This window comes from Cuculus canorus, chromosome 15 (genome assembly GCF_017976375.1).
Source record: "Cuculus canorus isolate bCucCan1 chromosome 15, bCucCan1.pri, whole genome shotgun sequence".
Taxonomy (NCBI): Eukaryota; Metazoa; Chordata; class Aves; order Cuculiformes; family Cuculidae; genus Cuculus; species Cuculus canorus.
Window position 1 is genome coordinate 8,104,943 of NC_071415.1, and position 27,036 is coordinate 8,131,978.

At 53.5% G+C, this 27,036-nt stretch overlaps 2 protein-coding genes across 9 annotated transcripts in view; one reads left to right on the plus strand and one right to left on the minus strand.

Moving 5' to 3' along the window:
- Positions 1-15,507, minus strand: part of GRID2IP (Grid2 interacting protein) — a 41,102-nt gene extending 25,595 nt beyond the window's left edge. For 3 of the 5 annotated variants that reach the window (XM_054080926.1, XM_054080925.1, XM_054080924.1), the window contains exons 1-3: positions 15,090-15,507; positions 12,615-13,186; positions 9,418-9,572 (exon numbers count right to left, since the gene is read on the minus strand). In XM_054080926.1, coding sequence (XP_053936901.1) covers positions 9,418-9,572; positions 12,615-13,186; positions 15,090-15,105 — 743 coding nt within the window. In that variant the 5' untranslated portion in view covers positions 15,106-15,507. Of the gene's footprint in view, positions 1-2,381; positions 2,488-6,456; positions 6,846-9,417; positions 9,573-12,614; positions 13,187-15,089 lie in introns of those variants that run through there. The other 2 variants (XM_054080928.1, XM_054080927.1) reach the window with 2 other exon arrangements.
- A 3,453-nt stretch (positions 15,508-18,960) lies between these two features.
- Positions 18,961-26,997, plus strand: ZDHHC4 (zinc finger DHHC-type palmitoyltransferase 4). 4 transcript variants are annotated; one of them, XM_054080921.1, is made up of 7 exons: positions 18,961-19,079; positions 19,934-20,064; positions 22,432-22,505; positions 24,128-24,306; positions 24,407-24,565; positions 25,155-25,399; positions 26,423-26,997. In XM_054080921.1, exons 2-7 carry the CDS (start codon positions 19,942-19,944, stop codon positions 26,705-26,707), a joined length of 1,065 nt encoding a protein of 354 aa, XP_053936896.1. In that variant the 5' UTR covers positions 18,961-19,079; positions 19,934-19,941; the 3' UTR covers positions 26,708-26,997. The 4 variants fall into 4 exon arrangements, with proteins under 4 accessions (XP_053936896.1, XP_053936895.1, XP_053936897.1 ...); XM_054080920.1 differs by having other exon boundaries at positions 18,961-19,036; XM_054080922.1 differs by lacking the exon at positions 18,961-19,079 and adding an exon at positions 19,101-19,211.
- The last annotated feature ends 39 nt before the right edge of the window (positions 26,998-27,036 follow it).

Genomic DNA, 27,036 nt, shown 5'->3' on the forward strand with positions numbered 1-27,036 from the left:
TCTATAGCAACTCCTCCCTGCACCCATACCGCGCTGCCTGTCGCAGCTGCATTTGCTCGTTAGACAATATGGTCTTGTGAGGTTCATTAGTGCTTTTCACCTCGCAGAGCATGAGAACGCACTCCCTACATTAACACAAACTCTGACACTTGCGGTGGAGGAAGGATGTGAGCATCACTTCCAAACCGCCCAAGGAGCACACATCCTGGGGGAGCTCTAACTGGGCCAAACTTGTGGCTGGCAGCAGAGAACGCAGAGCTCCAAAGGGCTGCACCCTCCAGCCACCAACGTGACACGGCTGGGATAACATCCAGCTGCTAAGGAAGCAAGGCTGGGCTGGCTGGGTGGTCCCACAGGTCTTCCTCATCCCTCAGGCAGCTTCATCAACGGGACTCAAAAGCCTGGGTGAAGCCAGAGAAGAAAGAGTCTTCAAAATCCCAAATCTACCAGGACCAGGACATCTCCGTTTCCCCTCAACAAAAGGCAGAACTCAATATAAGAACTGCTGCTCACACCGAGTAGGAGCAGACAGATCGCGAGGCAGGCGTACGCTCACGCAAAGCAGTTGGTGCTAATTTAAAATAAGTAACAACTCACAGTCAATTGGTGATTAAGCAGCAACTCAAAAAAAAAGAGTGAAATCGTGCTAATAACTGTTCCCCCAGCTGCAAGCAGAGTTGCAGGCTGCCCCAGCCCCATGGCAGGGGAGGACACAGCACGACGGCAGCGAGTCCCAGCAGGACTCCAGCACTGGGACGAGTTCGGGCTCCTTGCAGGCAGAACGCGCTCGCTCCCATTTAAGTTGGCCAAATTAAATCGGCCCTGCTCGTTCCTGCAGGGCTGCCCCACTTTGCAGTGACTGCTGCTTCACTTGGGTGCTGGCGAACATCAAGGCTGAGGAGCAAAGCTCGGCTCGCTCAAAAACCAGCAGCAAGGACATGCTGTAAGGGTTTCACCATGAATTGACCCAGTGCTAGAGGTAAAACAGAGTCTTGGCAAGGAGAGGAGCAAAGTGGCTGTTAAAAACAATCTTATTAAAGCATGCAAAGTTTCCTTCTGTGAAAGCCTTTGAGAGAAGTTGCAGCGTGGCCTTGGGGAGCCCAGGATGGTGCCACAGAGGTGCTGGATCCCCCAAGCACCTGACACCCTGCGGTTCAGTGGGTGCTGGCATGCACCAACACCGGCACCAGCACAGGATGGATGGTGCCCAGTGTTTAGCACAGAACCGCAGCTATTTCTGCCGCACTGCCATCCCACAGGACAAGCCCAGCCTCGTCTGTCAGCAGGAGCGTGGATGCACCCATCCTCTTCACAGAGGTCAGCTTGGGATTGGGAACAGCTCCCCTGTCCCAGCGCCCTGCAGGCTGCACACACCCATGGGAGGGCTTGGGTGCCACACAGTGCTGACCTCGCGCCTTCAGCTTCCTCCTCTTTGGGTGCTCCAGGTTAGCCCTGGCTCTTTTCTCTGTTGGATATGGGATGGGAAAGGTGGGCCCCCAGCCCTTGGCAATTCAGCCCTGTGCCTGCTCCCAGCCCTGGTCCAGGGTGTGCTGAGCCCCAGTGCACCTTCTCTCCAAAGCAGCCCAGCCAGGACGCCAGCAAGGCGCCACGGCATGGGAAACTGCCTGGTAGGAGCCCATCTGCCAGCTCGTCCATCCCCAGACGCTCAGCTCTGGGGCTCACTTCAGCAGAGGATGTTTAGCACATCTTCGCCTTTGCCACACTCTCTAGTTTTAAACCCCCAGGCTGGCCACTCACAGGTCCCCTCGCAGCAGACAACCCCATTTCTGCAGCCTGTGCTGCCTGCGAGCCACTGAGCCCCGAGCCCAGCGCCGTGCAGCACCCCGTCTCTCAAGAGCACATCCCGTGATGGGTGCTGAGCTCACCCGACCAGTCGCACCCCAAGCTGGGCGTTGAGACTCGCCAGTGCAGGATGCGTCCCCTCGAGCGGGGCAGTGGCAGTGGCTCCAGCAGGTGAAAGCAGCCCCAAGTTTTCTTAGAGCTCACACTCAGCTGAGGCCGGGAGTGAGGGGTTCCCCGGTCCTCGCTCCACCACGCAGCACCCCAAACCGCCCATCACCGCCCATCCCCTGGACTACACTCATGGAGACAAAGCAGCCCCAGATGTGCTCTTCTTGCCTCTGCCCAGCTCTCCACCCCCAATTTTTCATCTGAGCTTTGCTCATCTCCCCCCAGCCCTCGTGCCACCGCCGCAGTCGGCATGGGCTGGTGGCAGGGCCACAGCAGCACCGGGAAGCAGGGTCCCCACGGGTCAGAGCGGAAGGAGAGACCTCGCGGGGATGTCTGCTGAGACACGACGCATTCCCAACACATCCAACGCCATGCACACCACGCGGAGGAGCGGAGCGGGGAAGACGTACCGAAAATGCCGAGAGAAACTCCGGTCCTTTCCCATTTGTCAGGGTGCGGTGGGAACAAAAGGGAGATGCTTCAGATCCTCATGCAGCTGAGCCTCAGCCTCGGCTCACGCCCACGACGCGGCCGGATCCAACAACCAAACCCTGCACCAGCCGGTGCCCCCCTGCCACTTGGCACCCCCGCGGTGAGTGGGGATGCCGGCCAGATGGGCTGGCTCGCCGGAAAACTCTACCTGGGCTGAGTCCCTGCCTCCCCTCGCCCTCACCTCCCCGCCACGCTCGCAGTCCCAGGTGGAGGTTTACCATCTACGAGTGCCTCCTTTTTTTATCAGTTGGGTTTAGCTCCTCTCTGCCCTCCCTGCTCCACCTCTGCCCTCCCCACTCTGGTTCTTCCCAGGCTCGCAGCCACTGAGCCTCTCACTTTCCCTAAAAACTGCAGTCGCTGTAATTTCCAGCTGGAACGATCTCGTAACAGAAAGGAGGGCACAGCTCCGCACCGAACTCCGGGGGGATGCCTCCCTGGTGCTAATTAGTTGACTTCTAAAGTGCTTCTGTTTAAATTACGTGCCGCTGTAACTGGTGAGAAACCTTAAAGGCAAACGGCGGTGGGTGCGCAGGCAGAGCCGCCCCAGTTGGACCAAGAGCAGAGCCACGGGCCCAAACTTCCCCGTGAGGCACGGAGCATCGTTTGCCCCCAGGGCAGCACAGCAGCACTTTGCGTTAGGGATAAGAGACGATAAAAAAAATAATCTTAAATTTAAATAACTCCATCTTTGAACACAGCACTGGTGTTTGATGAAGAGGATGTGAAGCTTTCCAGAGCTGCCAACATCAGACACAACCTCCAGATAGCAAAGGAAGGAAAGATGAAAAAAACCTATGGCTTAGCCCCAAAACAACCAGCAAAGGCCTGACCTTGAGTCTGTCAGCTGGGCGAAAATATGCATCCCAGAGTGGATTAAAACACTGAGCTGCACTTGGATTATGTCTGAACTGTGCTGGGCAAACAGCTACCGGTCTGGAGAAGCATTTCTGCCCCAGAATTCTGCCGCAGTGCCGAAATCCACGGCTTTCAGGAGAGAAAGCTCCTGGATGGCTTCACCCATGTTACAACACTTCTGCTTATGACCCTGTACTGGTATTTTTTCTCCAGCTTCACCTAGCTGTGTGCATGGTGGGGGTGCTGGACGCCCCACGCTGTCCTCCAGCCCGGCAGCACCAACAGCCATGGCGACACACGGCAGCTCCGACCCCTGTGCAGGAGCAGGACTCGCGTCAGCCCGGCAGCAAGCACAGATCTGCTGCTTTCAGACAGTCATCCCATTATCCTGGTAATAGGAGGCTCCCTAATCACTTATCTGGCTGCAGATGTTTTGCAGATGCGACTGTTGTTATCATTAAATAGGCATTAAGGTTCTTTTCCACCTGGGAGTGCAGCCATGCTGGGATGCTGTGGCCACGCACCGGGGCCAGGAGCCTCTTGCACCCCTTTCGCAGCCCTTCCACTCATCCCTGGGGCAGCCCAAAACCCCCAGACCCTCATAGCAGCTTCTGGGGAGGCTCACCCTCTCCTGACACATCCTACACTGGCTCCACTGATGCATTATCTGCCAGTAAGAGCCTCCCAGTAAGAGAAACCCACACTGGCTGGAGTCACCTTCTCAGTCAGCAGCCAGGGCTCCGGGGTGCTCTCTCCTCCCCCAAATCCAGTGTCTCGCTGTGCCCAAACCACTCTGCATATCAAGAGCCATCGGCTTTGTCCTTCCCCTGGCAGGGACAGGCAACCCCTCCACTGCCGGGGACACAGAGACCCTCAAAGAAACCCCCAGAAAGGGTTTTCCTGTAGCCTCCATCACCTGGAGATTATCCAGGATAGTGGCTGGGTCAGTGGGTGCAAACAGCTGCTTGATGCAGCCCCAGGGATGGCCCCTAGACCTGCTGAGGCACCCACAGGACCCTGCCAGCTGCTGCACCAGGGAGACATGGGGTCACCAGCAGCTCCCATGCCCCACACCAGCACCGCACATCACCCTGGGACACAGGGGCTTTTGTCACCTCCCCAGTTTTTGGAGCTGCAGAAAGCTGTCCCCTAAACTGCTTTCTGCTGGGAACTCCAGGACAAATGCAGCTTTCTGTCTTTCCTTTAAGACACCGGAAAACACCAGGAGCAAGTAACCAGTTCCCAAATTGCAAGGTACAGATGAGGGTGGTGTGCAAGAGAGCCGGGCAGAGAGAACCTGCATTACTGCCGTAGGTCAAGTTGTCAGAAGCAATTAATCCCCTAATGGGAGAGGTTGCACCGAGGCATTTGGCTCGTGACCTATTTGAACTCAGCCTGTAGGAAAGGAACTCTGCTCCCAACTGGTTTCACCACTGGCACAGATTTTCCTGCTGCCCTAATTCCTGTTTTTGGGCAGTTTGACCATATGTCCATCTATCAGATTAGAGAGCTTTTTTTTTTTGTTTTTTTCAAACCAGGAGCAAACAAGAGCTGCTTTTCCTCCATCATCACCTGTGTGGTCCCACCTCGGGTCAGGGGCTGCCTGCGCTCTGAAGCTCTGCACCAGCACACTGCGGGCTTGGGGAGGGTGACCCATGCTGCAAGCTGCATCGGCATCTGAGAGAGCCAGAATGCTCCCCCCCATCCTTGGAGGAGCACGTACGTGGAGGGGGGAGACAAGCAGGGAAGCAGCACAATCCATAATATACAAATCCTGATGGCTAAAATGAAATTTCTTATCCAGAGACAGTCACAGATGGCTGGAGTATTTTAATACGGGAACATGCCAAGCGGTTTTATTGCCATGAAAAACAAGCTGAGGAAAATAGATTGGTTTTGGAGTGTTATTAAAATGAACCTGGTGGAATTTCTCCCATAATAAGGGAACCCCTGATGGGCAGCAATTTTATCTCTATCGGGGATCAAAAGTGACTGCAATCAAAGCCACGCTCACCCCAGCCCACCACCACAGCCGGCAGCTTCGCCTGCATGCGTTGGTTTTCCCCCGAGGAGCAGGGGCAGTGGGGAAGCAAACAGACCACAACCAAAGCGGCCAAGTAACAAACTACCCCAAACTACTCTTTCTGCAGCAGAGTGGAGCACAACATGACTTAGAGGAGATCCACAACGACATATAGCAGTCTAAACAGCTCAAGAGTTATCACCTAACCAAGTCATGCAGCCAGGGAGAGAGGCTGGATGCACTCCGGACCTCACACGCGTCCCCCTTGTCCAGAATCAGGTTAATGGGACGATGTCCACGTAAGCATCAACGCCAGCGGTTTGTGCCCCAGCACTGGTAACACCGCAGGTCACTGGGGAGGAGGGGAGCTGCGTTTCCATTGCTCCCCAATTCTACTGCAAACAGATGTTTCAAACCTAAACACTGCTGCCGGGAGCCGATGAGATGCCGGCATGGGCACCACCAGCACCAGGGAACGCACGGAGCACAGGGAGACGGCAACCGGCACACAGGGGTGTGCGAACGCTAAAGCCCTGTGCAATGCAGGTGAGGATTCCCCCTGTGCCACTCAGCTCAAAGGCTGATTTTGGCCCCCAGAGTCCAGAGAAAAGCTGGTGGCCGCTGCAACGGTGCTGCAGAACGCTCGGGTGCAGAGCCAGCGCCACATCACTGCTGGAATCACAGCTCTGTCCTGGTTTGAAACCAGCTCAGGAATAAGAGCAGTGCCGAGAGGCACGTGCCCCTGGGACCCCAACCTGCCCCAAATAACCCACTCCTCCCCACCGGCCCACGCAGCCCCTGCACACGCACTTGGCATCAGCCACAGGGAGCACAGGAGAGAAACCCCGCAGCTCCCTTGGGATCAGACCCAGGCTTTGGAGTAGGCAGGTGATGGAGTAACACAAAATATGAGGTTTCCCTCTCCCCAGCAGAGCTGCGATGCCTGCAGTGTCCCTGGCGAGAGCAGCTCCGATGCAATACAGATGCTAAGAGTTAATTAACTTTTTGCACATCTCATTTTGTGGTGCCAGGGGTTACTACATTGGAGAAATAAGCTGCTTTAACCCCACTCCCCTCTCAGCCCCCTCGGCTCCCAGGAAAGGTCCGTTACTCACCCGAGACAGCTCATCTTTCCCCCTCGCTGCCGTATTTCATCATTCCCGAGCAGAACTACAATTGTGCACTTTACTACGCACCAGCCATATGGGCAGGGAATGGGAGCGGGGAGGAACCGGCGTGGCACGTGCGTTATCCCTGCTATCCACAACCACACGGATGGAGAAATGTCAGCAAATTAAAATCTGCAGGAGCTTAATTCTGGGCAAATGGGATGAAATCCATTTGAGCTAAAAAGAAAAAAAAAAAAAACCAAAACCACCAACACTGGAAAAAGCCCTGCCGGAGGATGGATGGGAAGAGGAGAGGTGTCTGCAGCCCCAGGTCCATCAGCTGAGTCAGGGGGTCTTGGGTTACGCTGCACCGCAGCACCTTGCAGGGAGCACATTACATCCCGGGGAGAGCCTGGGGAAGGAGACAGGCAGGGAGGAAGGACTGCCGGCAGCAGCCCAAAAATAAGTACAGCTGGTGCAGAGGGAAGATCCAATCAGGCCAGTGCGAGGGTCAGCGCAGATGGGGACATACCTGCCTTCTGGCTCTGCACAGCAAGGGACACATGGGCACCCACAGCAGCCACCGCCAACCCAGCAGGGCTCAGCCAGCCTGACACGGCACAGGGCTCCCGGCAAGGTGAGCATCAGGGAGCATCATCTGCCTCGTGCCCAGCATCGCCCTCAGCATCCCTCTCCTCCAGGTGTGCAGGACTGTTCCCTGCATCTCAGGTGGAAACAGCCCCCAGGGATGGGGGAACCTTGCAGGGATGCCCAGGCTGGCAGATGGGCACCCGCATGGTCCCAAGTGCCCACAGGAGCGCTCCAGCAGGATGCTCACTGCTCAAATGGGCTCCGCTTGTCCAAATTACACCAACGCACAGCACTGCCCGGGGAGGGTTGGGGCTGCTCTACACCCTGGGAACAGTGGGACAGCCACACCAGCACCCCATCCCCAGAGCTGGGATCCTCTTCCACATCCCTTCCCGAGCCCGCAGCTGGGGCAACCACAGCCCCCTCCCTAACCTGCAATGGACAGAAACACTCGAGCCATGCGGAAATTACCCATGTGAATCCACAGCACCCCCTAAATCCCAAGCACCCAGGAGATGCTCACCACCCTTCAGGGAGTTATTAAAAGCTCTTGCTCAGAAGCAAACTTGCTGAATGGGAGATCGTGGGATAAGCAGCTCCCACACAGCAGCACACACAGAGCTGCCCCCATGCCTCCAGCTGGGAAACCTGGTCCCCAAAGAGCCTTGGTTTTTATTTCCTTGACTTCATTTCATTTAGACCAGACAGTATAGCTTTTCCCTAAGCTAAACGTTTCACTTCCATTAAATTGAGATTAGCTGCCTGACTTTCACCCTCTTGTCCCAGCCTGGCGTTAACCTTTCCCGCAGGGGCACGGCAGCTGTGGGTCTGGGGCTGTAACACGGCGCTGCCCCACGGCATCGCAGGGCTGGGCGCGGGGTGAGCTCTGCACCACTCCAGGGGGAGGGCAGCACCATATCATGCCACATCACCCTCTGCTGGGATGGGGACACCTGGGAGAACCTGCTGTGCCACTCAGCGAGGGGATCAGGTCCAGAGGAAAGTTTAGACACATTCAAAGTCTCTGTGGGGAAAAAAAACAACCCTCATATCATTCCCTAGGGATGAAGGCAAAAGGGCTCGCTGAGGGGCTGGGGGCATTTCCAAGGATCTTGTTGGGGAAAAGACTTTTCTCTCAGTTGTGGATGGTGGGATTTTGGATTTGGACCAGTTTGGAGTAACAGCTCAGGAAGGGCTTGGTGCCATCCACACCTGCCCCCACCTCCAGTTTGCAGGTTGAGTCCCCCTGGGGTGTTCAGAGGGGATGGGACAGCCTGGACGAGGCAGCTGCCAGGGAGGTGAGGGACCCCTGGCTCTGTGGGGTCCGCACCCAATCCTGCTCAGGTGGGGGATCCACAGGGATCCAGGGGGATCCCGGGTGGCAACGGCTACCGACCCGCCTCCCCATCCTTCCCACTGCTGGGTCGCAGCGCTTGGCAGAGACCCTGGCATAGGATGTTGTTATGGTAACTGTAATATCTTGCAATTCCACTGATTAAAGCAGGAATTGGAAAGCCAGGCCCGGAGCAGGGCCAGATGGAGACCTGATTCCCTAATGGCCATCATCTCAGCCTGGCCGTAATCCCCACCACGTGTCCAGGCACCAGCCCCGTCCCGCAGTGCTGCCTGCCCTGCAAGAAGAGCAGCAGGACGGCTGCGTTGGCTGCACATCTGCAGCACGGCTGCTCCGTGGGGGGCTCAAGAGGTGCCGGGGACCCCAAGCCAGAGTGGAGCATTGACAGATTATCCTGGGGTGCATGACCACAGCCCCGGGGATGCTGTGGGCAGCGCTGGTTGGGGCAGCCCACGGCCCCAGCAGAGCCCCCCAGCCATCCCCACTGCCAGAGCTGCTGGCAGCCCTGGCCAACCCCTCGCCCACCCCCAGATCTCGCCTTGCAGAGCTTGGTTCATTTTCTGGCCAGGCTCTTGGGGAACCACCAGCTGCTCCACAGCTAATCCCATCTCCCCTCGACAGCCAGAAACGAGCGTGATGCTCCGTGCTGCAGGCAGAGGGGATGGCTCAGTGGGGCTGGTGGCCACTGCTCCTTGCAGGGAGGGGATGGCCAGTGGCTGGTGTGGTGCCGGCTGCTGGGGAGCCACAGATCCCCCTTCCCACCCTGTGCTGAGCACTCCTGCAGCGATGCCTGCGCTGCTGCATCGTGCACCAGGCAGGACGGCTGCACCGGCCGGGCACGGGTACGCTGGGCTGAGACCCCACCGAGCCCCACGCAGCTCCCGCAGGGGAAGGGAATCAGCATCTTCCCCTAGGAACCTCCTGGCCCGTGCCGGCCCCACTCAGCTCTGCACGCTCATCGCTGAGAGCAGATGGGTACGCGTGGTTTAATGACCAGCGGGGATGCTACTGGCACCCAGTACCTGATGTTGTCGATTAGGTGCTGGTGGGACTCCTGGGTGAGGACCATGCAGAGGGCGTAGGCCAGGTATTCCACCTTCCGCTCTGCCGCGTACTGCTTCAGGACGGTGAACACCTTCTCCTTGACCTCTGGCTGGTCTCCGAGGATGTCATCCACCTGCAGCACGGGAGCCAGGAAAGAAGAGAGAAGGAGCATTAAACAGCAGAGCGGTTAACCATGTGTACGGGGGCAGAACGGTGCAGAAAACGTGTCCGGCTCATTGCAGCACCAGCGAGGAGGGAACACACATGGGGAAGTCATCAACCCATCACACAGCACCACTGGGGCCTCACACCTGTCCCTGGTGTCACTGCTATAAACATTGCACTGGAAATAGCAGTATGACAGCAACCCCAGCTCTCTGCCAGGCCACAAGCATCCCTGCAGGAGAGGGTCCATGGCAGAGAACACCCCAAGATATTAAGCCTCCAAACACACCACGATCCTGCTGGGCAGCACTGCTCTGCCAACAATCCCTGGAGGCTGCAGGGAAGTCGGGGATGGGGTGCGAATGTGAGCACCAACCATGAATCTGTTGAATCAAGCCCAGAAAAGACCACAGAGATGATCCGAAGGGTGGAGAACCTTTGCTATGAGGACAGGCTGGGAGACTTAGGGTTGCTCAGCCCGCAAAAGAGAAGGCTGCAAGATGACCTTAGAGCAGCATTCAGTAGTGAAAGGGACTTTAGGAAAGCTGGGGAGGGGCTTTTTATCAGAGAGTGCAGGGATAGGGTGAGGAGGAATGGTTTTCAGCTGTGAGAGGGGAGGCTGAGATGAGATCTTAGGAGAAAATGTTTTGCTGTGAGGGTGGGGAGGCCCAGGTTGCCCAAAGCAGTGTTGGCTGCCCCATCCCTGGAGGTGGTCAAGGCCGTGTTGGATGGGTCTTTGAGCCCCTGATCCAGTGAGAGGTGTCTCTGCCCGTGGAACTGGATGGGCTGTGAAGTTCCTTCCAACCCAAACCACTCCATGATTCTATGTAACAGCATCAGCAGCTCCCAGCTGCTGCCCTGTCCTCTCCACCTGTGACAGACATAACAGGCAGGGCAATTAGCTAATTACCACCCAGCCAATTAGCCTGCACCAGACCCTCCTCATTAGTCTCCTCCAAGGCCAGGGACTGTCCCTTGCTCAGGGCAGTGCCAGGCAGTGAGTGCTGCTGCCCTGCCTGCAGCAAGTGGGGGGGAATGCAGAAAATCCTTTGTGGCCACTCTGCAGTCCCTGTGTGCTGTTTTTTCCTGCAAGGTGGTGTTTTTGAGCTGACAGCATCTTTAACCGTTTCCTTCTAGCTTTGGGAGTGCAGGGGAAGCAGCAGTGAGGGGAAGAGAACATCTTGCCCTTTCCCAGTGCCAGTGGCACCACGAGGGATCCAGCAGGCATTGCCCAGCCAAGCTCTTGTGCCAGCTGGGAGAGACCTTTGCCTTTTCACCCTGCTTGGCAGCTCCCCGGGGAGGGCCATCGCAGGAGCTGTGACCCCCAGCGCATCCTTCCAGGTGCTGCAGGGTTTGTGCAGCCGCTGCAGGAGCGTTCTGGGACTGCCGGCAGCAGTGCTTCAAGGTTACCAAATCTGGGGCAGCTGAGGCAGCTGCATCCCCCGGGCAGACTCGCATGCTTGTTCTTCCCAAGGTCCAGCACAGAAATTACAAAGACTGTGGTGTTCCTGGTGGGCTGAATCCCAGGATGCTGCTGTTAAATCTTTGCCTAGGCTGAGACCGAAGGGCTTAGTGGGCAGGAATTGGGGGGTGCTGCCACTCTTCATGTTGGCGCAGTCCCTGGCACATCCCCAGGTGAGCGGGGGACAAGAGGAGATGTTGCCCTGGAACTGAGACCATGAGTGGTTCCATAACTTTCTGGTGATGCTGTCAGACACTTGGTTCACACAGCCCAGCCTTGGCCCCTCTGCCACTGACGTTGCCCCCGTTCTGTCAGCCAAGAGAACACGATTCAAACAGGGGCTCTACCAAAGGAATGAGGGTGGGAAAAGCCTCTGTACCTCTGCTTGTCAGTGGCCTGCAGGCACAAAACACAAGCCACCAGCACCCTTCAACCTTGCAGCCTGGTGGCTGGTGGACAGGAGTGCTTGGGTGCTCGATGCAACAGCAGCACCTGCCAGAGCAGAGCTCCCAGGTAACCGAGGGGGTGAAGCACTCAGCTGGGTTTTATTCCTTCCTCCATCATGTGGAAAAATGAAGCCGCTTAAAACATCTGCACCATTAACTCCCTCTAGAGAGGTGTTTTCCAGGAGCCAGCGGCCAGTGTGCCCTGCAAAGCTGCCTCTGCCCAGGCTGGATGGGGCCACCGCGGGCGGCTTTGTTGGGTGGGGGAGGGAGGAGACGGAGAGGTTGCTGTGGGTGCTCGTGGCATCACAGCCAGCTTGCTTGCTTCAAAAGTGCTCTCCTGTGATCATCCAGGAAGCTTTTACACGGTTTAATGTGACTTCACGAGATGGAGGCAGCATGGAACAACCTCTCATCCTCTTGTTAATCTCCTGTAATCAGCAGGTATCTGTTTCACACGCGATGCTCTGCCTTATGAATCTGAACCTCGGTGCATGTCTGTGAATCTTTAATGCAGAAGCTGACTGAGGGGATTGGGCTGATACCCACGAATCTCTTTGTGAAGGTCTTGTTCCTTTATTAGCTTGGGATCAAAAAAACCACAAGCCTGGTTATATTCACAACAGCATTTTAAAAGGCTACTTTGAAATGGAAATTAGAGAGATTAAAAAAAACAACCACGATCAAATTTATAATTAGCGCGAGGTGCTGTGTTTGGTAAACTACCCACTAGGAAGCCTTCGGGAACACAATGAAGATGTAATCACATCCACAGCAGCAAAATAAGAGCTAAAATGCTGTGGGATGATGTGCTCAAACTTTGAAGGGGTGTCCAGGCACACTGGTGAGAGGGATCTGTTCCCATGGGTCTCCATGTGCTCTCGTAACGCAAAGGAATAAGTATTTGGGATCTCCAAGCTCTTTGCAGCATCCACCTATTGTCCCAGTAATTATCAGACCCTTTTCTCAGGCACTGAAGCCCCCAGGCTGCCCCCAGCCCTGTGACGCCCCTCACTCAAGAGCACTGCAAAGGCTGAGCGCGACCTTCTCCAACCTGTGCGGTGTAGGGACTGCCCTGAGCCCCACATGCTCACCCCAGCCTTACCTTTTTGCTGAATTCCTGCGCTTTCTGCCTCCTCTCCTGGTGCACAGCATCAGCGCCGAGGATGGGGTCTCTCGTGGCGGCCCCGCACTGCGGCCGCAGCAGCCCCAGCCGCAGGGACTGCCCGTGGCAGGACCCCAGCAGGGCCACCGCCGTCTCTCGCAGCATCACCGTCGCCCCGTTGACTTCCAGCACGTAATCCCCTGGCTCCATCCCGCAGGCAGCAGCGGGTGAGTCCGGGATGACTCTGGCCACTCGTGGGGGGCTGCCACTCACCAGCTCGAAGCCAAAGCATCCTCGAGGACCGGGAGGGATGTCGACGTGCTGCAGGCGGGAGACCACCCCGATGCTGGGGGGCACGTTTCCGCAGCACCTGGCCAACCCCAGCAGCGCCTCACAGCCCAGCGAGGAGACAGGCTGCCCCTCGATCTCCAGCACCTCATCGCCCGGGCGCAGCCCTGCCACCGCCGCGCTGCTGCCCTCCTGCACCCAGAGGATGTAGCATGGACCAGTCCCGCTTATCTTGAACCCAAAGGCTTCAGGCCAGCCCTGGTTGGTTGCCGGCATGGCTGCAACTGGAAAAGAAGAAGAGGAAAAGAAGAAGTTGCTGTGCGTTTTCCATCCACAGCGTTAGCTCCTGTAGATGCCACGTGGATCCTGTCCAGCATGGAAGCTCCAGTCTGTGCTGTGCCTCCCCACCTTGGGAAGAAATGCCCCAGAGGGAAACTTCATATTTCCCTAAAAAATAGCTTTTATTCTTCTATCAGCCAGCAGGCTACTGGCAGGGAGGAAACTGAGTTGGCTGGAAAGGTCGGGGCTACACACGGCACCCAGACCATGGCCTTGCACAGCCCTTGTCTCGCCCGTGGGAGGCACCCACCTACCCCCTCTCCCATTTGCTTGTATTTATTTGTCTAGCAAAATGATTATTTCATTTCCCTGGCCTGTCTGTTAATGAACAGACACGTTTGTGAACATAAATCATAATCCAATGATTTATGGCAGCCTTATTGTAACCAGTTTTTCTCTATAACCAGTATTTTAGCAGTTTGCAACTGCAAAATGACTGCAGATTCATTAGAGCGTGCCAGATCCTCGTGCCTCTCCCAGGAGTGTTCCTTTGTGGCTTCCCGTTCCTGGGGACAGTGTTAACCTGAGCACAGCATCAAAAAATACAAAGACGGGGATTTTCAAAAGGACTTGTTTGTGGTTCATTTGAAGGATTCGGACCAGCTCCACGGATGCTCAAGGAGAAATCGGGCACATCAGCCCTAAACATCTGCAGAAGTTGTCTTTGCCCAAGGTAAATCAGGCCAGATGATCTCAGCAGCTCACTCAGATGCCCTTTCGATGCCACTGATGTGTAGGTGCTCGCGCTGTCTGTTGACACTTGCTAAATTAATTTGCATGCAGATTTTCTCTTCATTTGATTTCAGCTGCCTGTGGAGATGCTTTGCACTCCCATTTTTATTCCATGCTACTCAACACATATTAAGCTTTTACAAAACTGAAATGCAGACTATTTGGACTGGCCCAATTTATCTTACGGAAACCATGAGGACTCAGAATCCCTCAAGAAAACATCGAACACACCTTGAGTTTTGTGGCTTTTGGACCAAAAATCTCAGGCACAGAGACTCAAAGCCCAGCAGCAGCCCAAAGCCAGCCCTTGGTGCATCCCCCCTGCTTCCTGGGCATCCCAAAGGCTCCCAGTTTGCTCCAGTCCACGCTCCTGCCAGGCATCCCTTTCCACCTCACTGCTGTCAGGGTAGCTTGGCTCTCATCTGAACAATGAAAAGACATTTCTTCTGCTCCTTTGAGACCCTTGGGCAAAGTTCAGCAGCACTGAAAGCATTGTTTAATACCCTGTTATAGGCCAGAGAGATGAAAGGAACACTTCTCATGTCCATTTTCAGCAGAGATAATAAGGGCCAGGTTGCTCTGAGAACAGAATCGTGAGGATGGGCAGGGATAACAGCATTACTGCAGACACCTGTATTAATAACCGGAGCCTGCTCTGCTGCTGCAAACAGCTACTCACGACTGTGTTCAAGGGTACTAGAAGTGCACAAGGAAATATTAAAAAGGACCAAGCAACATGCTGTCACTAACATTAGAAGCGTAATAATCTTGTCCTCCTTCGTACAGCAGCGCTGATTAAACCACTGCATAAAAGCTGGGACTATTGTTATTGCTGTTATTTGAAGAGGAAGCAAAGCCCACGTAACAGGTACAGATGTCAAGGACTGGAAGGGCAGTGTGGAGGGGGAAGGACGGGGCATATCTGGTGACAGTGGGATGAAATCCATCGGTGAGGGAACACCGGGGCATCCCTGGGGCTGTGGAGGCTCCAGCAGGAGCCCAGAAAGCACTGGGACAGCCCCAGCACTGCCGCTTGGGGCTGAGCTCCATGGCAAAGCCCAGCCTTGGAGCTCCACCACCCCTTCCACCTCCACACCCCACGGCTCGAGCACTTACAGAAGTCTGCAGCCATCCAAGCGAGCCTGGCGGGCTCTCACCAGCAGCAGGTTTGCCCCACTGCAGGCTCGAAGCTCTCTCGGTTGTCCTCCCTTGGCCCTGGAAGCGCGTCCCACCTACTCGCCGGGCTCCGGGGGGCATCTCCCCTGCTCCCACGTCCTCGCCGCAGCCCTGGGGGCACAGCCCTCTCGTGGAACGCTGGTCCAGGGCTGGGCACAACGGCTGCTGCGCCGTGGGGCTGGTGGATGCTCCTTCCTGGGCTTCTTACCCAAGCCCTGCACCCGTCCAGCCGCTCTGACCCAGTGCCAGGCAGGCAGAAAGGTCTTTCTTGCCTTTTCCTTCCCTGATTAACTTTATTTCCCTTGCAAAGAGAAGCACGCACAGACTAATTGCCGTGCTGGTCCTGGCTGAGTGCAGTGCTGACCTGAACCCGTGGATCTAGGGGGAATTAGGAGCTGCAAGGAGGTAAAACAGATTAGCGCCTGTCGAGGGAAATCCCTTATCCCCACGGGTAAATCCAGAGAGACAGCAGTCTGCAAAGCAGCAGGGATGCTCCTACACGGACCTGGATGAATGGAGACCTCGCTGGCCTCACCAACAGTGATTTGGGTGGGAAAACAGAGATTCTGGGAGCACGCATCTGCTGAACAACATGTGGTTTGCTGCAGGGATTTGGGGTCTGGGCGGACTGCTGGGGTCCACGCAGGGGAGCCCTGCAGGCATTCTGCAGCAGGGACCCCCCAGGCTGGCACTGACCATTCCTCAGGCTGCTATTTCGGATTTTCTCTCCGGCTTCCTCAGCACTCAGGGATCCCAGGGCTTAGCACAGTAAGAGGTTTTAGGGTATTACACCAGTAGGAAGGGCCACCTGCAGCCCATCATGGGCCACACAGCAATCTGGCCTTCCCTTTGCGCCAGCACGAGCTGAGCTGTCAACAGCGTTGGTCTGAATGCAAAACAATTTCCTTCAGAAAACCTGGAGACTGGACATGGGGTTGGCCGCCCCATCCCTGGAGGTGTTCAAGCCCAGGCTGGATGGGGTTGGAGCCCTCTGGTCCAGTGGGAGGTGTCCCTGCCCACAGCAGGGGCTTGGAACGGGCTTTGAGGGGCCTTCCAACCCCAACCATACCATGGTTCGATGATATGATCTGCTCTGCCCAACCTGAAGATGACACAATGTGGTGGAGGGATCTTCCTCTCGCTCACGCCCTTCATGTTCCTCTGTGTCACAGCTGCAGGGGACCGTGAGGCCCCTCCTGCCCTCCCTGGCTCCGATGTCAGCGATGCTCTGCTAGAGAGCGGCTGTGGCTCCTTACGCACGGGTCCTACACAAACCCCGAGGTCCATGGGTGACAGGGAGCATGCAGACCCCTCTTGTGTTGACACAGAAATGCACGCGCCTTCCTACAAACATCAGGGCATCTCCATTGCCGTTCACTGCCCAAAGAGGCAACACTGTGATGGGGATTCTTTCTTGTTTTTCCTCTGCAAGTGAAGCAATTGCTTCTTTTCCCTCCATTTTTAAGTGATTTGCATACTTTAAAACACTGAGAGTGAAGTTCTATCCCTGCAAGAAGTAAATTATGGGATCCCAAGCTAATGAAAAGATTACTACCTTGAAGACATGCTAGACTTCGATTAGACAAGGCTTTTCACTCATTTTCACAGCATTTGCATTGAATCAGCTTCATTACCCTCAGACTCAACCTACTATTAAAGTATTTAATATTAAATACTTTATTATTAAAGTGTTTAGTAGGCTGTTTCATCCTTGAACACAGCCTACGAGGCCACTAAGAGCAGACGGAGCTCCATGCCGTGCCCTGCTCGGTGGTACTCAGCAGGCAGCTCCGTGCTGTGTGCAGGACCCATGGGGCACAAACCTTTCCCTCGGACACAGAAACCACCTTCCTCCCCCTGCTGCTGCCAGCCCGCAACCCCTTCCACACTGCCAAGCCTACCAGGTTCCATCCAAACAAATCCACAGCAGTACCTGCAGTGCTATGAAAATTGGCTGTACCAATAGGAGGGGAAAAATGACTTTTTCACACTGTCCTCAACACAGGCAAATCACCTCGGGCTGCACACCACGGCTTTTCCTCAGGCTGCGCTCCAGCACAGCTGCGTCCCAGCAATATTTTGGCTGCGTTTCTTTCTCTCAGGTTCTGGTTTGATGTGTCGTGGGCCAAAGACTTATCAGGGAGAAAACAATCCCCTTCCTGAAACCCAACCTCATCTCCTGCCACCGCGTCTCGCCCGAGCCAATTCCCCTCGGAGGGCTTACCTGTCGCACCCGGGATCCGGCCAGCAGTAGCCTGGGGCCCAGCGCTGGCAAAATCATCTCCCGGTGCCTTCGAAGCTTTTGGATCAGTTACCTGGCGGCAGCCACCGGCCGAGTTTCTATGGCAAACTCTACCCCAGCCCCGTAACCCAATCGGCCGCTCATTAGTGGTGCTCCGGGAGCAGGGAGCGCGCCAGCCGCGGGGATGGTTTCAGTTGACAAACGCTGCGTAAGGAACGGGCACAGGACGGGGATCGCCAGCAGCTTTGGCCCAACAGCCCAACGCCAGCTGAGATCCCTGCGGATGCAGGAGATGGCACTTCCCTACCTCGTACAGCACAGGGTGGTGCGAAAGGAAGCTTTGCGCTAGGAGGGAATGCAACGCTCTGAGCTCCTGTAGGGGATAAAAGATTTCACTAAATGAAAGAAATCTGAAGAGGTTTTGGCAAATTCCTGGGAAATGGCACCGGACAGGCCAGGTCCACTGGCAGCGTGTCCCTTGGGAAAGAGAAGAAAACCAGCACTCAGCTCACACGGCAACGAGCTGCCCCACCTCGTAAGGACCCTACAGCTCTGGGATTTATAAAAATGATGTAACTTTTATTCCTAATGCTTTAATCTCTGTTTTCTGCTGCAGAAGAAGGACAAAGGCTGGAATGAGCATCTCTTCCCAACAGCCTCATCTCCTTCAGGATGCGACAGTTGATTTTTTGCTCGATGTGGAGATGCTTCTCAGTGTGCAGCCCAGCAGCAGCCTCATCCCAGCCCCACCAGCCCCATCCCAGCCCCATTCTGTCCCTGCCAGCCTCTGCCCAGCCCTGTCCTGCCATGTCCATACTGGCTCAATTCTAGTCCTGCCAGCCCCATCCCATCCCTATCTCAACCCTGCCAACCCCACCCCAGCCCCACCAGCTCCATCCTAGCACTGTCAACCCCATTCCAGCCCTGCCTGTCCCATGCCAGTTCTGCCAGCCTCACGCCAGCCCATCCTCACCCCAGCCCCATCTCATCCTCATCCTCATTCTCGTCCCCATCCCCATCCTTTTCCTTTTCCTTATCCCTATCCCCATCCCCATCTCATCCTCATCCCCATCCTTTTCCTTACCCCCATCCCCATCTCCTCCTCATCCCCTTCTCATCCTCATCCTTATCTCCATTCCCATCCTTATCCTTATCCCCATCCCCATCTCATCCTCATCCCCATCCTCATTCTCGTCCCCATCCCCATCCTTTTCCTTATCCCCATCCTCATCCTCATCCTCGTCCCCATCCCCATCCTTTTCCTTATCCCCATCCTCGTCCTCATCCTCGTCCCCATCCCCATCCCCATCCCTCTCCTTATCCTTTTCCTTTTCCCCATCCTTATCCTTATCCTTATCCTTATCCTTATCCTTATCCTTATCCTTATCCTTATCCTTATCCTTATCCTTATCCTTATCCTTATCCTTATCCTTATCCCCGTCCCAACCCAACTCCATTCCACTCTCAGCCCTCTCCCACCTCACCCCATTCTTATTCCATCCCAGTCCCAGCCCCTCCCGCCGATCGCCGAGCTGCCGCGCGGGCGCGGCGTGTCTCGGCGATCGATTGCTCAGCCTGGCGGTCGCTCCCGGGGCTGGGAGCCCGCAGCGCGGCCGAGGGCACCCGCGCAGCGCCGGGCCCCGAGGTGCTGCTGCCGGAGCGGGAGCGGCCCGGGCAGAGGGCCGGGGGTGGGTGGTCCCAGCCCTGCAGCCCCCGGGCTCAGGCCCAGCGAGGGACCTGCCCCTCTGAGACCCCGTAGGGGGACACGGAGGTGGTGGAACAGCCCCAGAGGAGATAATCCGAGGGCGGGAGCACCTCCCGTACGAGGACAGGCTGAGAGAGTTGGGGTTGTTCAGCCTGGAGAAGAGAAGGCTCCAGGAAGACGTTAGAGCAGCTTCCAGCGCTGAAAGGGGCTGCAGGAAAGCTGGGGAGGGACACTTGGCCAGGAAGTGCAGGGATAGGATGAGAGGGGATGGTTTTCAGCTGAAAGAGGGGAGATTGAGATGAGATATTAGGAAGAAATATTTTGCTGTGAGGGTGGGGAGCTTGTTCAGCCTGGAGAAGAACTTACAGCAACCTTCCAGTACCTGAAGGGGCTACAAGAAAGCCGGGGAGGGGCTGTTTACAAAGGCTTGTAGTGATAAGATGAGGGGGAAGGCGTATAAACTGAAGAGGGGGAGATTTATTTCCTCCCTTTAGGCATAAGGGAGGAACTGCTTCACCATGAGAGTGTTGAGGCCCTGGCCCAGGCTGCCCAGAGTAGTGGTGGCTGCCCCATCCCTAGAGGGGTTCAATGCCAGGTTGGATGAGCAACCAGATCCAGTGTGAGGTGTCCCTGCCCATGGCAGGGGGGTTGGAAATGGGTGATCTTTAAGGTCCATTCCAAACCAAACTATTCTATGATTCCATGATTCTAAAAATCTTGTGTGGGTTATTTATCTGGGGAGGCAGCTCTTCTGGCCCTGGGCTGCCTCATCCGGTGCTGACAGAACGGCCAGGGCTGTGCAGAAGGCCCTGACAAGCAGGTTCTGTTGTGTTGCAGGGCCAGGGATGGAGTTTGTCACCCTGTTCGGGATTTACCTGTGCTCTGTGCTTGCTGCCATTGCTCTGCTCGGCCTGTGCTCTGGCAGGAAGGAGGGTTTCCTCGCGAGGAGTACCAGCAGTGCCAGCCAGGTAAAGAACTGGCCTTCCAGAGTGTCCTGGCACTTTGTCTTCCTTCTCCCTGCTGAAATTAGTGTGTTTCTCCCCTGTATAAAAAATGCCAGTGTACAAACAAGGTGGAACACAAGTCTTAGGAGGAGCAGCTGAGTGCCCTGGGGCTATTTAGCCTGGAGAAGAGAAGGCTGAAGGGAGAGCTCATCACCCTCTACAGCTCCAGCAAAGGAGTTTGTGGTGTGGTGGGTGCTGGTCTCTTCTCCCAAGTAACAAGTGATAGGACAAGAAGAAATAATAGTGAAGCCCCAAGTGTTGGCAATTTGATAGTATCCACTGTTCTCATTAAGAGGAAAGAGGTGGCAGAGTTGGCAGTTGAAATAGGGAGGGAATTGTCACTGGTAGCAAATGTTTGGGGGGAAGCTCTTTAATGTGAGTCTGTAATAATGCTGCAGTATGCTGTTTCCTAAGAAGGAGGGAGGAATGAAGAGCTTTGAAAGAGGATTAAGAATTGGCATTTTATTGTAAAACCAGAATGAATTGAAAATGCAGTTACTTATTTTTCTGTCTGTTGGGCTGTGTCTGAATGAAGAAAGGAAGCAAAAAGTTGCAGCAATCTTGGAAGGGAAAGGATAAGAGCATTATCATTTAAATTTTAAATAACATTTAGTGCTGTTTATGTGATTCTAAACAGACTTTGATTTTTGCTGCTGGTGTTGTAGTTTCTTTTCAGTTTGACTTATAGATGCGCAGATCATTCTTAAGAGAATTTTATTGTATTCCCACATTTCTCAGTAGCTGTTTCTGTGAAAGGCACGTCACAATGGTCAGTGAAAACGTTGCTGTGATGCAGAGTCACTCTGGAGAAATGTAATCAATACTTCTGTGTGTGAAATAAATACAGGTGATCCTAAACAGTTTCTCTAGACACTGTGTTTTAAATTCATTTCTGGCTATAATTAATGAAGTGCATAAACCTGGGAGTTAGAACCACAGAATGGTTTGGGTTGGAAGGTGCCTTAAAGATCATCCAGTTCCAACCTCCCTGCTGTGGGCAGGGACAGCAGCCTTGACTCTCAGCCTGTTTGTTGAAGCTGTTTGCCTGCACTCTTGTAAGATCCTTTAAAGTGTTCACTGTCAGCAGTGTGAAATAACTCACACAGTGCAGCTGCTTCTCGCTCCGTGGTATCAGCTCCCCCCAGCCTGGTTTCTGTGCTAGCAGTGATTCCCTTGTGCGAGGCAGTTCTATGCATGGTACAAGTCTTCTCCTTCCCTCCTGCTTTCCTCACTGCAAGCAAAAGTTGTGTTTGTGAAAGCCTTTTGCTCTGGCATACAGACTGGCTGAAATGCAGGGGTTGCTGTGTTGTAGGTGGGGAACAGTGGATGTCAGGTGCGATGTTGGGCTGCGCTGACACACGCTGGTGATCAAAATAGGGATTTTGCAATAGCACGCAGGTTGTATTTCTGTCTGGTTGTCTCGTGTGTTTCCTGTCGCAGTGTGCAGCCTCTTTTAGAAAAGCTTTGTCGCTTGGACTGCTGACAGGAGGCACGCCAGTTAGAGGAAAAATATTTAACATCTTCTCACTTCTGCATATGCTTTTTGCCTTCTGGGCTTTCACATCAGAGACAAGAAGCTCTCGCTGCATATTTTCTTTCCGTGTCAGCTAGAAATAGGCTCAGCTGCTCTAATTCCTCCGCCGCTGATGGAGCAGCGTGTTGCTATAGAGATTCAGCATCTTCCAAACAGCAGGGTCAAACAATTCCACAGTCAGAGGCCGTTGCTGAGGAGTTCACTGAATGAAGACAGGCAGTTTTCTTGTGTCTAGCTGGTTTTGAAGCAGCAGTTAGGTAAACATGGAGTTATCAGACTGGATGATCGCTCTAGCTAAAGAAGCTGGGAGAGAAGGGTTGATTTTAGTGGAGGTTGTTTGTTTTCTGTTGGTTTGGGGGGGTTGTTTGGTTTTTTTCACATTTTCTAGAGGATAGCAGGCTTTATCCCTTCGCTTATCTCCACTTGCATCTGTCAGACATCCTGATGAAGCATATTGTAGTTCAGAAATGGCTCAGCTCTATCCCCTGCTTAACCAGTTACCCGATCTATAACCTGGTCTAAGCTCCTTATAACTTTCACACATTAACCCAGATACATTTGTTTGTGCCTTCTGGGTTTTTGAGAATATGGAACCTCACTCCCAGTTTGAAAACCCCAGCAACACACTTGACTATCTTCTTCAGAGCTCAGATGACCCTGAACATGAGCTTCCTCCTTGGTAACATGGCTACAGAGGCACATAACTGAGGGGTTGATGACTGACAGTTTTGCCTGACAGCCCCACAAGGCAGGACCAATGTGCAGTTTGGATAACACTATGTTTTCATTTGCTTTAGGTGTTGTCCTTTGTAATCCCCACACAGCTCCAGAGGGCAACACAGCGGGCGCTTCACAGGCTCTTCCACACAAGGTATTGCACTTCTTTTTCATGCTTTTGACATTATTTTTTACTGGCGTTTCTGGACACTACCAGTGACTTCCTGCCACCATCATAGCCTTCAGTGTTATCCTCAGATGTTCTCTCTTCATTAGGGATGCTCATTGGAGGTTCCAGATTGCCTGTAGGTTTGCCACACTGCTGTGTCTCTGTTCCTTGCTTATTGTTGGGAAGATGCTACCCTGAAATATCTGAACATGTTGACAAACAAAGATAACGTGGCTCAGTAGCTTCCAGTGTAACAGATGTTGGTTGCATTGGTGGGAGGCTGCATCCATGGGGGAATTCCAGCAGACTCCGGCAGCTGCAGAATGAGTTTAGACAGAGCTAGCAATTCCCCATCCTCTCCCTCAAATCCCATTAGTCTTAGTCCGGCAGCTTGGATATCCAGGTGGCGTGGGGGGAAGCTGCACAGCTGGCAGCGTGCAGCCTGCTGTGTTAGAGCAAATTTTGTAGCTCACTGTAAACGTCGGTGCTTTAGAATCTGCCTCAGAGTGATTAAAACACCTTTCCTCTGGGGGCAGTGACTCAGGTGTGACAGACACTCTGGAGGCGTAACATCCACAGCTGCTGAGCATGCGCTGCAGTTGTTTTGGCACCTGCTGTGCAGATTCTTTGCTGTTAACACAGCCTGAGACGGAGCGGTTACACCGCTTTCAGCAGCAGAGCTGTTATCTGCTGGGCCTGGGCTAGTTGTACTATGAGCTGGAGGCACTTTGCTCCTCCACACACACCCCTCAGCTGCGTCACCTCATTCATGCAGGAGGTTTTTCAGTTTCTGGAGAAGTCCAGTGAGGCACAGCACTTGGTGTCTTCTTGTAGCCCTGCAACAGGGAGCAGACACTGCAGGGTCCTGCTGGATTGTGCAGAGGAGTGGGGAGGGAAAGAGTAGAGGAGAGCTTGTCTGCAGGGGGCTGCCCGTGGCAGGAAAACATACATCACTTGTTATGGAAAACTCCAGCGAGCTGACATATAACGCAGAGAACCCTGTGGTAAGAGAACATTGCTCTTCTGGCATTGCTTCATCTGAGCATCTCTGCCCGGCTGCCGGCAGTTGTTGCTCAGTGCGATGCATCCCACACAGCCCTGCGTGCCAAGCACTTGTGCTGCCTGCCTCTGGGCTGCCAACAGATCGGAGGCAGCGTGTGCCACTGCTGACCTCCTGCTACATGGATGTCGGAGCAGCTGCTTGTCTTATTCCGGGGATTTTCAGGTTCCTTCTTCCTAGGGTTTTCTGTGCCTCCAGAGCAGTGCGTGGCAAACATCTTCTGGCAGGATGTGTTGTTACTTATTGCTGCGGCTTATTTTGTCAGCACCAAGGGTGCTTTGTACTTGACTCTGCTGTTGGGAAAAAAAGCCAAAGGACAGGACGATAATGAATTTAGCTGGCATATTTAAAGGAGTGTATGTGGGAAGAAGGGAAGGAGAAGCCACTGGATGGAGAAAGCACTATTAATACGCAGTCCACACTGGCCTGAAAACCTAAAAGAAGCATCTCCTTGCATTTGGAAAGTCTTTGCTGGTCACCTCTGAATGTACTTGGCCTGTTAATCAGGATGCTGAGTATGAAACAGGCCATCCTCTTTCTGTTACAGGAGCTGTTTGTTTGTTGGCCTGCACGTAGCCCTGCAGGCTGCCGTGTACGGGGAGTACACATGGGAAGTGTTTGTGTACTGCTGGGAGCTGCAGTTCCCCCTGCTCCTCCTCCTGCTGCCCTACCTGCTGCTGGCTGGAAACGTGGGCTGCTTCGTCCTCTGCTCCCGTGCCAACCCTGGTGAGTTCATCCCAATTCTGAGCTGTTGCCATCGGAAAATGGAACCTAAAGAATGTCACAAACACCATTACTTTTACTGGTTTTCTTCTTTCTTTCGCAGGTATAATAACAAAATCAAACCACGCCTCGTTGGTTAAGGTTTATGCCTATGATGGTGTGTTGTTTCAGAAAGGCATCGTGTGTCCAGCGTGCAACCTGGAGAAGCCGGCCAGGTCAAAACACTGCAGTAAGAATCTAAACTTCCTCGATAAGCCTAACAGTAACACTTTCCCAGATGAATTCTCCACTCATTTCTGCATTTACACCATGTCTGTTCTGTTACCCAGTATGACCCACACAGGACTGTGTTTGTTTTATGGGGTCCCAGCTCACAGCTGCCCTTTGCTTGTCCGTGGGACTGTTCTTTTCACAGAGATCACCAGTTCTGAGGGTGTTGCTTTGAGTCGGGAACTTTTAGCATCTAGAAGTTAAATTAAAAATTATCACCTGCCAAGACCTGAGCTGAGGATTTTGTGTTTCTCTTGCAGAATTTGCTGTTATAATCTGTTATAAAATAAAGCTGGGAGCTACAGTTGCTGCCTTTTATATGTTTTGCTGGGCAGTATTCACAGAGACCAAAGTCTTTCAGCTGCAGGCGTGATGAATAAAGAAAGAAATGAGATACATGTCTATGTAGCATGGGGGTTTTGATGAATAAAATGAATGTATTTGCTTAAAAAGCTGTCAGCTAAATCGTGCCCATAATTATCAGATTTTCTCCAATGAAAAACTATCCCAAACTGTGTAAAAATCAAACTGACGACTTAAAACCCAAATAACAGAAGAGTCTGTCCCTCGCTCCTCGACAGGTTTGTGCAGCGTGTGCGTACATCGCTTTGATCACCACTGCGTGTGGGTCAACAACTGCATCGGGGCCTTCAATGCCAGGTATTTCCTGCTGTACCTCCTGACGCTGACCGCCACGGCCGCCGCCATGACCACCATCACCACAGCATTTCTCGTCCAAGTGGTGCTGCTGTCCAATGTGATGGAGGGGAGATACATCGACGACGAGGGCCGTGAGCGCGCTGTCGACGTTCTCTTCCTCATTCAGGTGAGTTTATGTGCTCTGGGTTAGAGAAAGGATTTTCCAGGTCTTTGCTTTCGAGGATCCTGTAAACCCACCCCTTCTCACAGGCAAGATGTTCTCACAGGCTGCAGGGCTTTTACCAGCCTCACACAGCCAAGTTAGTTTAGAAAACGTGCAGAATACTTTAAAAAGATGGGATTTTTCTCACAGCACTTCATTCCGCTCTCCCGTGCTTTGGATTTCTATCTCCAGGCTGCTTTCACTCTGCAGATCTGGTTCATAAAGAATGACTGTACATTTCAGTGACCAACTACTTAGGGAACAGTTGTCATTCCTTGAGATATTTTCATGGAGATGTTAAAGCAGGACCCTGCTATCCTGGAACTTGGATGCTGGAATATTTTCTCTCATCTACAGGCAAAGGGTGACTTTGAGTCTTTGGAGCACTCAACTCATTTGCATTTCAATCCCCTCATCCCTTTCTGTAGTAGGGCAGGAAGGTTATAAGTAGAAAATGCTTTATCTTTTCCTCATTCTAGACAACAGATGTTTCAGCTTTGGTCTCCTTTAGAGGGATCTCGGTCAGGGAATTTTTGAGCAGTACTGTTACCACTCCCCAGTACTGGAAATTAACTCAGAAACGAGCTGCTTAAACTGTACCACATCAGAAAAACTGAAGTTTTACCAGACAGCAGCCTCTCTGTTTGGCAGTTTGGTTTCAGATGATCTCCATTAATTATTTTTTTTAATTTAAAAAAAAAAAATTAAAAAAAAAAAAACAAAACAAAGAAGCAAAGTTCCAGTAGGAAGGATGAATGCTCAGAGGCTGATGGGTGGAGAGAATAACCCCACGTGTTAGCAAGGCTTGGGAGGAAATCAATTTCTGGGAATTGTGGGACCTCAAAGCCCACTCAGTTCCAACCCCCCTGCTCTGGGCACACGTGGAGATGGATGTGCAGCTCCACAGGCATACTGAGGTGATCACCAGCCTCCATGTGATCGAATGGGCCAACTTGTTAACAAAGTTGTTGTTTCCTCTCTTTGCAGCACCTTTTCATGACTTTCCCTAGGATCGTCTTCATGCTGGGTTTCGTCACCCTGCTCACGCTCATCCTGGGTGCCTACTCCTGCTTCACGCTTTGCTTGGCCTTGACCAACCAAACTTCTAACGAGTGGTGCAAATCCAGGAGATGCGGCGTTTCCCCCCAGCTGACAGCGCTCTCACCCAGCAGAAAGGCTGTCTACAGAAACATTTATTCTAAGGGAGTCTGGATGAATTTAAAGGAAATCTTTATGCTTGCTACAGCAGTGGAAAGAAAGAAGAAAACGTGAAGCTATTGCTTACCTCTTTGTGAGCCTTTCCTTTCAGCAGGGTGCTCAGAGGGGCCCAAAACTGAACCCAGGATTTGAGGCGCAGCCGAGTCCAGGGGAACAATCCCTTCTCTTCCCCTGGTGGCCACACCACGATTGTGCCAAACCAGGATGCTGTTGGCCTTCTTGGCCACCTGGGCACTCTGGTACTTTTGGAAAGGAAACTACAAGTGCTGCTTCTCTTTACCTGAGGGATTCTCACAGCAAATGCTAAGAGGGGTCTGAGTGATAATAAAGCAGAAATTGGAAAAGTATAGTAAGAACTTTAAATAATTTTATTTTTAGAAATG

Coding starts and splice junctions, on each gene's coding strand:
- ZDHHC4 (XM_054080921.1), top strand. CDS start 19,942: ATGGAGTTTGTCACCCTGTTCGGGATTTACCTGTGCTCTGTGCTTGCT. Junction 22,506..24,127: donor CACAGGCTCTTCCACACAAG/GTATTGCACTTC, acceptor TTTCTGTTACAG/GAGCTGTTTGTTTGTTGGCC. Junction 25,400..26,422: donor ACGTTCTCTTCCTCATTCAG/GTGAGTTTATGT, acceptor CTCTCTTTGCAG/CACCTTTTCATGACTTTCCC.